The sequence below is a fragment of the Folsomia candida genome, unplaced genomic scaffold (assembly GCF_002217175.1).
Source record: "Folsomia candida strain VU population unplaced genomic scaffold, ASM221717v1 Fcan01_Sc007, whole genome shotgun sequence".
NCBI lineage: Eukaryota > Metazoa > Arthropoda > Collembola > Entomobryomorpha > Isotomidae > Folsomia > Folsomia candida.
This window is the reverse complement of record NW_019091199.1, coordinates 6100660-6111929: the sequence shown is the minus strand read 5'-3', so window position 1 is coordinate 6111929 and position 11270 is coordinate 6100660. Positions and strand designations below refer to the sequence as shown.

Genomic DNA, 11270 nt, shown 5'->3' with positions numbered 1-11270 from the left:
ATTCCTCTATGTGTATTTGTATTTCTGATCCAACTTCCTCAAAAAAAATATCCGGAACCAGAAATGTGTAATTGCTTTTAGTTCCTGCCAGTGAATAATAATAAGTATGTCCAGCCATTTCAGGATAATAATGCAATACAATTAAGTAATTATACTGCACATACAAGATGCAAAAGCTAATCTCATTTAGCTATTAAATGCAGGTACTCATGTTCCTGTAGTACATAACAAATGTAAGTATATACGATTGTGTAGCATATGTGTAAGGAATAGATTTGCGACACAGATTCGCTGCATGCTATCACGCACAAATCAAGCCAATTCGCACTATGCATTACCTAAAAGTATGGAATTGTTTTAGCCAAAAATGCAGGATGAAGTGGATAGGACTTTGAGCTATCTACTGATATGCATCGCTGTTACATACCTATTAACCTGATCCTGAATAACATGTGAACTACAACGCCAAGGGACAGCTACAATGCAACACACCTCGCCAAGGTTAATGACAGGGATGATTTGCACAAGCAATGTAAAAAGTGTCCTTTCTTAACATTTTGTTGTTTACATATTTGTTCTCCATTATTTTACTACGCACGTGGATTGGCTCTGTCAGTTAGTTAACTGTTCGCATTTGTAGACAAAGGAAGCACACGCAATGAGACAAACTTAAAAAATAAGTGAAACTCATTAATAAGAGATGAAAATAGAATCACTAGAAATCATTCTTTTGTATGTTTGCATATTAAGTAAGAAAAACATCGAAACAACAAAATTAATCTGTACAAACAAATCTATACTTTTAACTCCATTAAATATTCCTCTATTATCTTCGTCAATGAAAAAGTGCGACTTATTTAATCTCATTCAGAACGAGGACATAAAACTTTAAACAACACCTATTCAAAGAACCTTTATCCGATCTAGTGGTGGTGGTCTTTCCTTGGTTCGTTCGTTTTAAAAAAGTTCTTAACACAAGAAAAAATGTATGCAATATATTTGACATTGTGTTCTTTTTACGAAGATAAGTTACACAATTTATACATACATAAATAGCACTGAATAAATTTATCGTTTAGGGGAGAACACACGCAATTTAGAGGGAACAAAACATGCCTACTTTAGATACACATCTAGGAATGCATAATAAACAACATTTAGGAAAATGTCCCAATTTAATTTTGATTTGATCCATTTCATTTCCCTTTTATCAGAACTGCTCTGCTTAAATCTGACAACGGAGGTCTCCCAGCGTATACTCTCAGATTTTGAGCAAATTAGTGTCAATCGATCGCAGATTTAAGTAGTATGATATTTGCAAAGGGCACAATCTCCAAATGCGCAGGTTTGGCAGAGATATTTGCATCCGAATAGGAGAAAAGGCGCAGTAAATTTGGAAAGTGTAGTTTCTGGGCGCATTTTTTCCTCTTTGGATGCAAATATCTCTGCTGCGCATTTGCAGATAGTGTCATTTGCCAATTGCCGGTCAATTGACACTAGTTTGCCCAAAATCTGCCAGCATACGCTGGTCGCCCTCCACTCTGAGCTTGCATTGTTCCCGTGATGAAAGAACATTTGCTTTTCACGGTGGCGGAGATTTTATGTTTTATATTACAATCCATTTCCTTTAAATGCATTTATCTCATGATTCCTGATTCTGGAAAGCGTTTCAGCTTCTACACTATCCAATCCAATGTTCCTTCCTCTGGGTCAACTTACTTCCCTTCTTTACAGCCTCGAGGAATTACCCGATAGTCATTTTGTTGTGGAGAGATCATGGAATCAAGTGAAACGGTTTACAGCTTATGGCACCCGTACTACTACGCCACCATTCTACATAAATACCCACGCACCCTGGAACCACTTTCTCCCTTTTACTACGGACATTTGCAAGATTTTGTGGAGAAATCGTAATAAAAAATGGAAATATTCGGGAACATGCGTGCATGTGTTTACAGAGATTAGCTGTGAAAAAAGTTGAAAACGATGCGTGTTTTCTTGCTGAAAATTGTGTTTAGTTAGCAAGTAAGCAATCCAAAATATTCTGGCATCACAGTTTTTCTTCTTAAACACAACAATTCCCCCATTGTCGTCATCCTCCTTCCCACCTTGTGAATGAGTAAGTGAACAGTCCAACAAAATGTGCACTTTGTAACTTCTCATTACACGCTTTTTGCAGATAATGGACCTTTGGGGAGCAATTCTTTCCTCCAATTTATCTTATCGTTCTTTGAAACTAAGCAGAGAGTAAAATTCCACCTCTTGTTCAGCGTCCTTGGTCGTCGTCCTCCTAAAAGTACAAAACCCAGCAAAATAAGTACTATCATCATAGTATCGTATCGTAGAGAAATCCAACACAGACAGAGCTAAAACCGCATCTCTTTCCATCACCTCTTCCTCCTCCTCAGGGGCACTACATCCGTCCAGAAGATCGAACATGTTTCTCTCCCCACGAAACCAACCAAATCCACTTCTCGGAATCCAACAAAACTTCTGATTCTTATTCTTCGAAACAAGAAAATCTTTCTTATTTAGTCCCAAAGTCGAGTTAAATGTCAGTCTGGAGAAGAAGAATGGCTCCCGGCGATGGGATGCGAAATATATAAGCGATGGGCATACGCGAAATCTCGAATCTTTTGCAATTATCTCGCTCTTTTAATCGGCGGACAGTTTGCACAAGTCTTTCAATATTTGTTTCTCTCCTCGCATATTAAAATCTGCACGGCTTTATTAGATTATCGCACCCGTATGCATTCCTCCCTGCAGGATCGTAAAACGTAGAGAGACGTAAGTAAGCCACGTATTAAATAAAATACAAAAGCATAACCCGTTTATTGTTGCACTTTCTCTGCTTTTATGTGCCCCATTTATGCTCAGATACGCATAGTCGACCAAACCCGGGGTGGTATGGTGGAAGCCTCCAGGTGAAAGTGCCGCTCTGGGGAATAAATTTAACCACATGCAAAACCAGAGATAAGTCCTGTTTTGCATGTGTGGTATTATTTTGGAGGGAAGAAGAAGATAAGTGAGATAAGGTGATGGAAAAGAATAATAAGAAATGCTACGAACCACTTTACTTTCTTCTCTGCTGCCTTGTCTTTACCGTCGGAGTGTGTATGTAACTCTATTTATTATGTTACGGACGCAAGTCGCAAGTTACATAAAGTGAGCTACGCAAAAGTGTTACGGCTGAATTGCAAGAGGATTCCGCTCGGAAATCTTGTTAAATTTCTCCTAAAGATGAAACCTTGCGATTTCTGGGTACTTCTCTTCTCGGGAACGAAACGTGTTTCTGGGCAGCCAACCTTTTATAAACCGGTCTCATTGAGCTGATTGTCACGAAGCGTCGTGGTCTTAAAAGTTAGTGGATTAGATTTAGTTGTAATGTTGGTGACACGATAATAAAATGGGGCCAGCAAATCTCGTGTGTAAGTAACCACATTCTACGCTACCAGCCATCCACCCACAAACAAATGTCTTGTCCATTCAATTAAACTCTTTACGACACCAATTCCTTTTTATCCGTTGAGATGAGATGAAATGAGAGAGAGAGAAAGGATGGAAAAGAATTATATAATATAACACGTGTCTTATTATGCAATCCTTGCAAAATTTTTGCAAGGATTTTTTTAGCTACGTAATTCAAACACGTGTTTTTTTGCTAATTCATAATTTTCTCATAATCGTTTGTAAGTTGTAAGTTGTATTCTTGAATCAATTGATTGTCGCCATATTTTTAACAAAATTGCATAATTTTTATGGAAATTTTACCTTTCAGAAAAACCGATCAAATCCGGCACTTTCATGTTTTCAGCATGTAAATGTGTCATAAATAATTCCCGCGCAAAGGGAACTTATGCAACTCATACTTTCTTAGAATGGGTGAGAATTCTGGGAAAATAACTTTCCACCGTCACCCTTTTGCCCCCAGAAGAAAGAACTGCTCGAAATAGATTAAACCTGATCGATGTGGACCCTGGTCTGGTATTGACGTGACGTTGTGCTTTCTCTTTCAATACATGCACACCTTGTAGCCTCAAGGCTTTCCCAGCTTTAAGTTAGATGAAAATAACTCTATTCAAAAACTTGGAACAAAACTTGGAGTCATTATTATCCATTCTTCAAATCACCAACCACAAATATTTACAAGGTGTTCCTCTCCCTATTTTTGACAATAATCTAATAATAATGAGACCCCAGTGGCCGTGGAGGCTGTGGGGACGTTAACATTGTAGGATAGGGGAGCGAGGGGTTTATACATATAACATGGGGAGATGATGCGGGCATCGAATACACAGTCTCTGCTGCCGTATGTACAGTGGCCGCGGAAGTCGTGGGGACATCTGGGGACGTTAACATTGTAGGATAGGGGAGGGAGGGGTTTGTATAACATGGGCATATGATGAGGACATCGAATAACCGTGGGGACATTGTCCCTCTGTCCCCCCAAGCTTCCGCGGCCACTGTCGTAATAGTAACTCTGAACCTAACATTCTTTAGAAAATATCTCAACCGTAACAGTTAAATAAGTAAATAAGTATAAGTATTTATTCCACCTTATTAAAAAAGAATGGGAGAAAATAAGCAAGTTAAAAATAATTCCCTTCTCTTTTCCTTTCACCTTGATTTTGTCACGACCGGAGGATCCATTTCAATCCAGTTGTGAAGGAATAAGATGCGATTTACCAACTTTTTCCATCACCTTTTATTCTCCTCGTTTTCTTCACCCTTCGTCCGTATAACTAACTTGATGTCAAGTGGCCACCTAAAACTTACCAACCAACCTTTCATCCTCTCGGATTGAATGGGCCAGGAAAACTTTTGAACAATCACAAATTGGACAATTGGATTGGGTGGGTCTGGATGGATTTCTTCTCTGCAGGTGGATCGGATACGTATCAAAAGTGTAAAAGAACCGGAAAACGAAGCAGAGTTTAGTTGTTAGTTGCATGCAAGATCGCCCACAATCGCAAGTATCACGTTTCGTAGCATACATGAGCAAAAAAAATTGCACTTTGACCAAGAGAAAAAGTATGTAATAGGACCAGCTGCAGTGTGGATTTCGCGTATATAATTCTACGTACATGCATTTGTCTCAACTAGAATGCCAATGCAGACACATTTTCTATTCTACAAGTCTTCAGATAATGTCAGGCTTTGGAGAAAGTAGGGAAAGCGCTAGACGACGGTTAGAGAACGCCTATGGCAGAGGTGTACCGCTACCTATAACCACTTAGCTACCGGATGGTACCCTAAATTTAATACTTATTTAATTTAATACTTATTTAATATTTACAAATTGAAGGTATTAAACTTTGTTTCACAGTGGGTAATTGCATATTCAAATTGAATTTCAGCCAAGCTCTAATATTAAGTAAATAAGCGCGTGACTTGGGCCCCATAAATTTCGCGATCATCCATTGTGAAACAGAGTTTAATAAATAGATCAATTCTATAGAAAAAAATCCCACATTTCATACTCAAAATTTTTTTAGGAAAGATCAGAATAGATATCTACAAAAAAAAAAAAAAAAAAAATTTCCCATTTTTTGCCCATATATATTGATTTTTCCTAAAAAAAATTTGAGTGTAAAACTTTGGAATTTTTTATTTAGAAATGATCTACTCATTAAAACCTTCAATTTGATATATATGTAGGTCTCCCCGAGGTCACTCACTTTAAAAACCGGGGATTTCGGGTACCACAGTAGATCGGTAGTCACAGGCACCGGCACACCTCTATTCTCTCTATGGTGTCAATGTTAGTAAGACGGATTTATGTCCCCTCCTCAAAATACGAATCACTGATGCTCACTCAAACAGCAAAGAGAAAGCGAACCATAATAAAGCATAACCTTCACCTTTCTCCTCCTCCTCCTTCTTTTCCCTTTGAGTGAAAAGAAGAAGAGAGGAAAAGATTACTCGCGTCGGATTTAAGATTTTTGCAAGTAAAATGTAACCCTATTATTTCCCCGTCTTCTTCTTTTACCTAATCCACCAACCAACCAACTGCATGTAACCGAGCTAACGGGACATATAACATTCTCTTTGATGAGATCCTGCTGCCTTTGCATTTTGATGGGGTGGCCGCGGAGGAGGAGTGGGATGTATGGATGGATGCATGATTGTTTAAGCCTGCCAGGATTTCAAGATTTCTTTTTTAAGGGTGAGAGAAAGTGGGGAGAAAGTGAGAGAAAAAGGAGAAAAGAGAAAGCTGTTCCACTCTCGTTTTTTTACTTACTTAAAGCTCAAAAGAATCCAATCCACTCTACACTTTCATTTTCGCCTAACAACCCACCAGCCATGTCACACAGAGACATTCATTTTTGCAATTTGACATCTGCTAATTTTATTCCAATCACAATAAATACTTTCAAGTGGAAAGAGTGCAAAGAAATCTCGTCTTTTTTTTTGCACAGAGGACTTTTACTTTACATCTTGACCCAATTAAGGTGCCATTTTACTCTGTACAACTTTTCTTTCTCCCTGGAGGACGGATTGGTCAAAAAAAAATTTGTCCAACTCTCGGTTGGATATACTTTCACTGACTGGATTGAAATTTTGTATTGGAAAGGTTGATGAGATCGTAGAAGGGAAAATGAACGGAGAATTGACCGGAAGAAAAGTTTGAAGAATTGATTAAATAAATCCCAATTGGTCATCCGACAACTTTCCGCGGTCAGCTAAAGAATGTATGTAACCAATAAATGTGACCTTGCCACAATCAATAAACTTTTTAAGGCGAGTAACTAAATACGTCATCAAAGTCAAATACGAAGAAGTTTTTGATTTGTGTGGAAGAAAAGATGAAGTTTTCTGACGAAATTGAATTGTGGACAAAGAACAAGTCCCGTGAGAAACGTGTATTTCGTCACTTATGAAATCGCTGTATGTTAAAGAAAACTAGATTATTTTTTTTAATTTGTGACATTTTTTAATTTTAATTTTTTTCTCCAGATATGGTTTTTTGTAAACATTTCTTCAACTTTATTAAAAATGAGTAATAATTAAGTTTTCTCTTTAAGTTTTTCAATATCACTCGCATTATTATTATCTTCCGTTATGTGGTCCGGTTTCGGTAAATAGCTCCAAAATTTCACCCCCTTTCCGAACCTGTTAGCTTGCTCCACTGTCTCGGGCAAATGCTGTCTGAAAGTCTCAGGCAAACTGACAGACGATAAGAGGCCAACAGCAGAAATCAAGCCAAGAATTGCGTAGGGTAGAGATGCATTAAATTTACCCTGTAAAAGTAATTATAAAAGGAGGGTAAAATTTGTAATCCTTTTTAACGTAGGACTCATTACCAAAAATTCCCAAAATCAGCATATTTTTAATCGTTTTTCGACTCTATTTTAAAATTCTGAAAGACTAATTTGTAGTCAGTAATTAATAAAATGGCGTTGAGTTTTTTAAGCTAGCTTCTTTGAGTTCCAATTTTTCTGAATTTTTCTTAACTTGAAATCTCTTCCAAAAACTGTCAAAATCTTGAGTACATATTTTTTTTAATTGATAACGACCTGCTATACAAATTTGTCGTCCAGAATTTTAAAATAAATTCCCAGAACCGAGAAATGATTAAAAATGTGCTGATTTTAGTGATCGAATCCTACGTTAACATTGAAACAATACCGTGAAAATAATGTACGGCCCAGTAATCCCAATGATTGAACTGATCGTAGACGCCAATCCAGATCCCGTACTTCTCAACTGTGTTGGAAATATTTCAGCTCCTTGAAGATAAACGACCATCGAAGTGATGGTGATACCAAACCTGTCAAATTGTGGGGTTAATTATATATCGCGAAAAATTGCATCTTCATCGACTTACTTGATCCCCAAAGCTCCCACAATAACTAAATAATCGACGCCCGTTTGGACCACGGCCACGGCACAGATGACACATGAGATGGCACACATTAAGAAGAAAGCTGCCTGCGTCCACCTTCTCCCCGTCTTTTCGACAAGCACTCCGGCCAAATAACCGGAAGGAAGTTCGATAATGGAGAGGAGAAAGTAGTTGACGAACTTGTTGCCCTCCATGGAAGTCGTGTTCAGGGTGATTCCGTAGTAAAGAAGGCAATTCATAGACCACGCGATTACCAGGAATATCGTATTTCTAAGTAAATAAGTTTCGGATTTTTTTTAAATTTCAATACAGACTGGAAATAATTTTGATTATGCTTACTTTGCTAAACGATAATTCTGAAACAGTGTCCAAAATCCGATACTTTTCCTTTTCTGGTCATTCTTTTGTTTTTGAATCAATTCTGCTACCATTTCTGCCATTTCGTCGTTGTCAATTTCAACCCGGTTGGTTTTAGCAATTTTCTTAATAATCTGTGCAGCACAATCACCATGATTTGAAGTGGAATTGTTTAAATAACTTATGTACCATGGAGGTCTCCCAGCACATGATCTCATGTTTTGACCAGATTAGTGTCAATTGATTAGTGTCAATAGTTAAAAGACACGATCTGCCAATCCTCAGATTTGGCGGAGATAGATATTTGCATCCGAAGAGGAGAAAGCGTGCAACAAAGGAAAGTGTAAAATTCACCAACTTTAGGGCACGCATTCTCCTCTTGCAAATATTTATCTCCGCAAAAACTAAGAATTGGCAAATAGCTTCGTTTGCAAATTTCATGTTAATTAAATTTGTGATCGATTGACAATAATTTAATCAAATCTGTGAGCATACGCTGAGAGACTTCCATTGTTAGTGATAGTCCATAGTTATGCATATGTTCACTCACTTGAAGTGCTTCTTCCCCCCTCCCCGCAGTTATCAGCCATCTCGGTGATTCTGTAATTATTGGGTAATACAAGAACAGAAAAAGCCCCGGCAGTGCGGAAATTATGCCGAAAAAGAACCAGGTTCTACACGCCCACGCCACAAATGGCAGGAGTGAGTTACCCACAACCCAGATCTGGATTATAAATATCTTTATGAAATGGATATGATAATTAAAAACATAATAAAAATTTATGCATTTAGATTACCATCCACGTTGCCGCGTACGTCCAAGAACGATACTCTTAACAAACATGTTATCCAATTTCAGCGAATTAATGATAAAGGAATACGTACTCATCGTTATTCTGTGACTTTTTGTACCTGCTCCACAAATTTCAGCAACGATAAGCGCCGGCATGGAAAAAATTGAAGGAAATGCCGTCCCAGCTAAACCCTGCAGGGTTAGAAAAGCCCAGAAATGATGCGGAACAAAGTAGCTCAGCGTTCGAAATAAAATGTTGACCAAACATGTCGCAAAATAGACGGGTTTGCGACCAATTCTAAAAAAATATTTGTAAATTTAACAATATTTCTACTGATAAGAGAATGTGCACCCACTTATCAGCCAGGATTCCAAACACCACAGTTCCTATCGCACTTCCGAGCGTGCCCACGGTGAAAGTATCCGTCGCATAGCCCACCTTGTCGCAAACCCAGTCAAAGTCGGACGGTATCGTGGAGTCGTAATCAGTTTTGTCATACGTCCACCCATTGTTGCACATCATGGTCGTATTTCTGTCAGGATCGGACGGGTCGTACATGAGACATTGGCTGTATCGCGTTTCTCCATCGGGTCCTATCTCTCTACAAATAATTTCCAGTTTTGAAACAGTATCAAGTAACCACTTGCAAAAAATAACGGAAGAAAGTGGTTTTTTGTAGGTATTTTGACCTACAAGAAATGGAAGGTGCAAGAAACTACGCAATATTTCATATGGCGCGTGGCTGGATGTCGCTCATTTCTTGCACTTTCTCCCAGTTTCTTGCACCTCGCATTTCTTGCGTTGCTTTCTTAGCAGTCCAAAAAACGTACCAAACCCCCAAGGAACGAAACCCTGGTTTAAAATACAATTCCAATAAAAATTATTATGCACATACGTCGGCAAAGTCCAATTTTTCCAAGTCTCGATATCCGTATCGTTCCCCATCCCCGGTACGGTGCACCAATGGTTGGGTATGTCCAGGAGAAAAATGTTGTTTAAAACTAGGAAGGGCGAAACCGTGATAAACGGGCACACGACCCCGTATAAAATAATCTTTTGAAACTTTCCCTCAGATCCAATCATGGTCAGGATGTCGTCAAAATCGGTGCATTTTTTCCTCCCATTTTTACCCCCACTTTTACCCCCATTCTTCAGCGTGTTGGGGCTCTGATTTACAATAATTTCTCAATAATAATTGAAAAAAATCGTCCCATTTTATAAAATAAATAGTAATTTACCTCATTCCCCGTATCACTCGTCGGACTGCTCAACGGTTCCATTTCTGGGTTCAGTTTAGTATAAAATTCATTCAAGTCTTGAATCGCATTCTGACTTTTTTTGTCATTGCTCATCTTGTCACGAATAAATAATACGTATTTTTCCGCTGTTGTTTAACTGATTCGTTTAGAAAAAAAGATTGCCCTTGGTCATCAAAAATAGTTGCAATTTAGTAAATTGTGGGTTGTGGAGTGGACGAGACGACTAGATTATGCACTTGACTCGTCACTTAATAATTTACATGTGCTTTTTACTTGGCTCTATAAAACCCTATCTCTTGGCTTGGCTGCACATGGACATGCAAAGTGAATGAATCGGGCCGAGCACATTACATTATTGGCAGCATTACCATTCTCTGATTCAGTTTTATTAATGCCACCAACCAACCAAACCGGACAACTTAATTAAGAAACAATTGACTCCGAAGTGCTTTGGGTCTGGCTGAAATTATTAATATGGTCGACCCTGATTTTTTACGTATGCATGCACAGAAGCTGATTAGCTCAGGTTAGAATAATAATACTTATGCGCTTTTCGTACATAAGTGAGTGATACGAGATAACGAAAGACAATGCATTCTCTGTCCAACTCGAAAGGACAATTGAACGCAGTGGCCGCGGAAGACGTGGGGACATTAACATTGTGGGATATGGGAGGGAGGGGTTTGTATAACATGGGCAGATGATGCGGACATCGAATAGCTGAGGGGATATTGGCCCTCTGTCCCCTCAAGCTTCCGCGGCTACTGATTGAACGGATAATAAATATTGGACGTTCGTGTATTTTACAATAATTCATATGGATAAGTGTGCCACATCTCTACGATAAAAAAAATATGATATGTAATATTTTATCCTTAATCCTCATAATGATTTGTTACATGGTTCCATACGTTTTTTATTGGTTGTTATTTATATATTTACAACTTAAAAATTGTGAGCAGTTTTTTATATCTTATTTGCATGTCTTCTTTGCGCATCTGCCAAATGACACCA

At 38.3% G+C, this 11270-nt stretch overlaps 1 protein-coding gene across 1 annotated transcript; it reads right to left on the bottom strand.

Moving 5' to 3' along the window:
• Positions 1-6911: 6911 nt before the first annotated feature.
• On the bottom strand, positions 6912-10723 carry LOC110851848 (organic cation transporter protein). The gene is made up of 10 exons (XM_022099764.2): positions 10236-10723; positions 9893-10164; positions 9353-9598; positions 9116-9294; positions 9001-9035; positions 8754-8927; positions 8186-8337; positions 7829-8116; positions 7630-7771; positions 6912-7241 (listed from the first exon to the last, which is right to left on the bottom strand). The coding sequence occupies exons 1-10, from the start codon at positions 10347-10349 to the stop codon at positions 7008-7010; spliced, it is 1836 nt and encodes a 611-aa protein (XP_021955456.1). The 5' UTR covers positions 10350-10723; the 3' UTR covers positions 6912-7007.
• Positions 10724-11270: the final 547 nt, after the last annotated feature.

Bases quoted from the DNA above. Each gene is read 5' to 3' on its own strand.
- LOC110851848 (XM_022099764.2), bottom strand. From the start codon at position 10,349: ATGAGCAATGACAAAAAAAGTCAGAATGCGATTCAAGACTTGAATGAA. The intron at 8,338-8,753 runs GTGAGTGAACAT...TGTGCTGCACAG, and splicing joins GGGGGGAAGAAGCACTTCAA to ATTATTAAGAAAATTGCTAA. The intron at 7,772-7,828 runs GTAAGTCGATGA...ACAATTTGACAG, and splicing joins GTGGGAGCTTTGGGGATCAA to GTTTGGTATCACCATCACTT.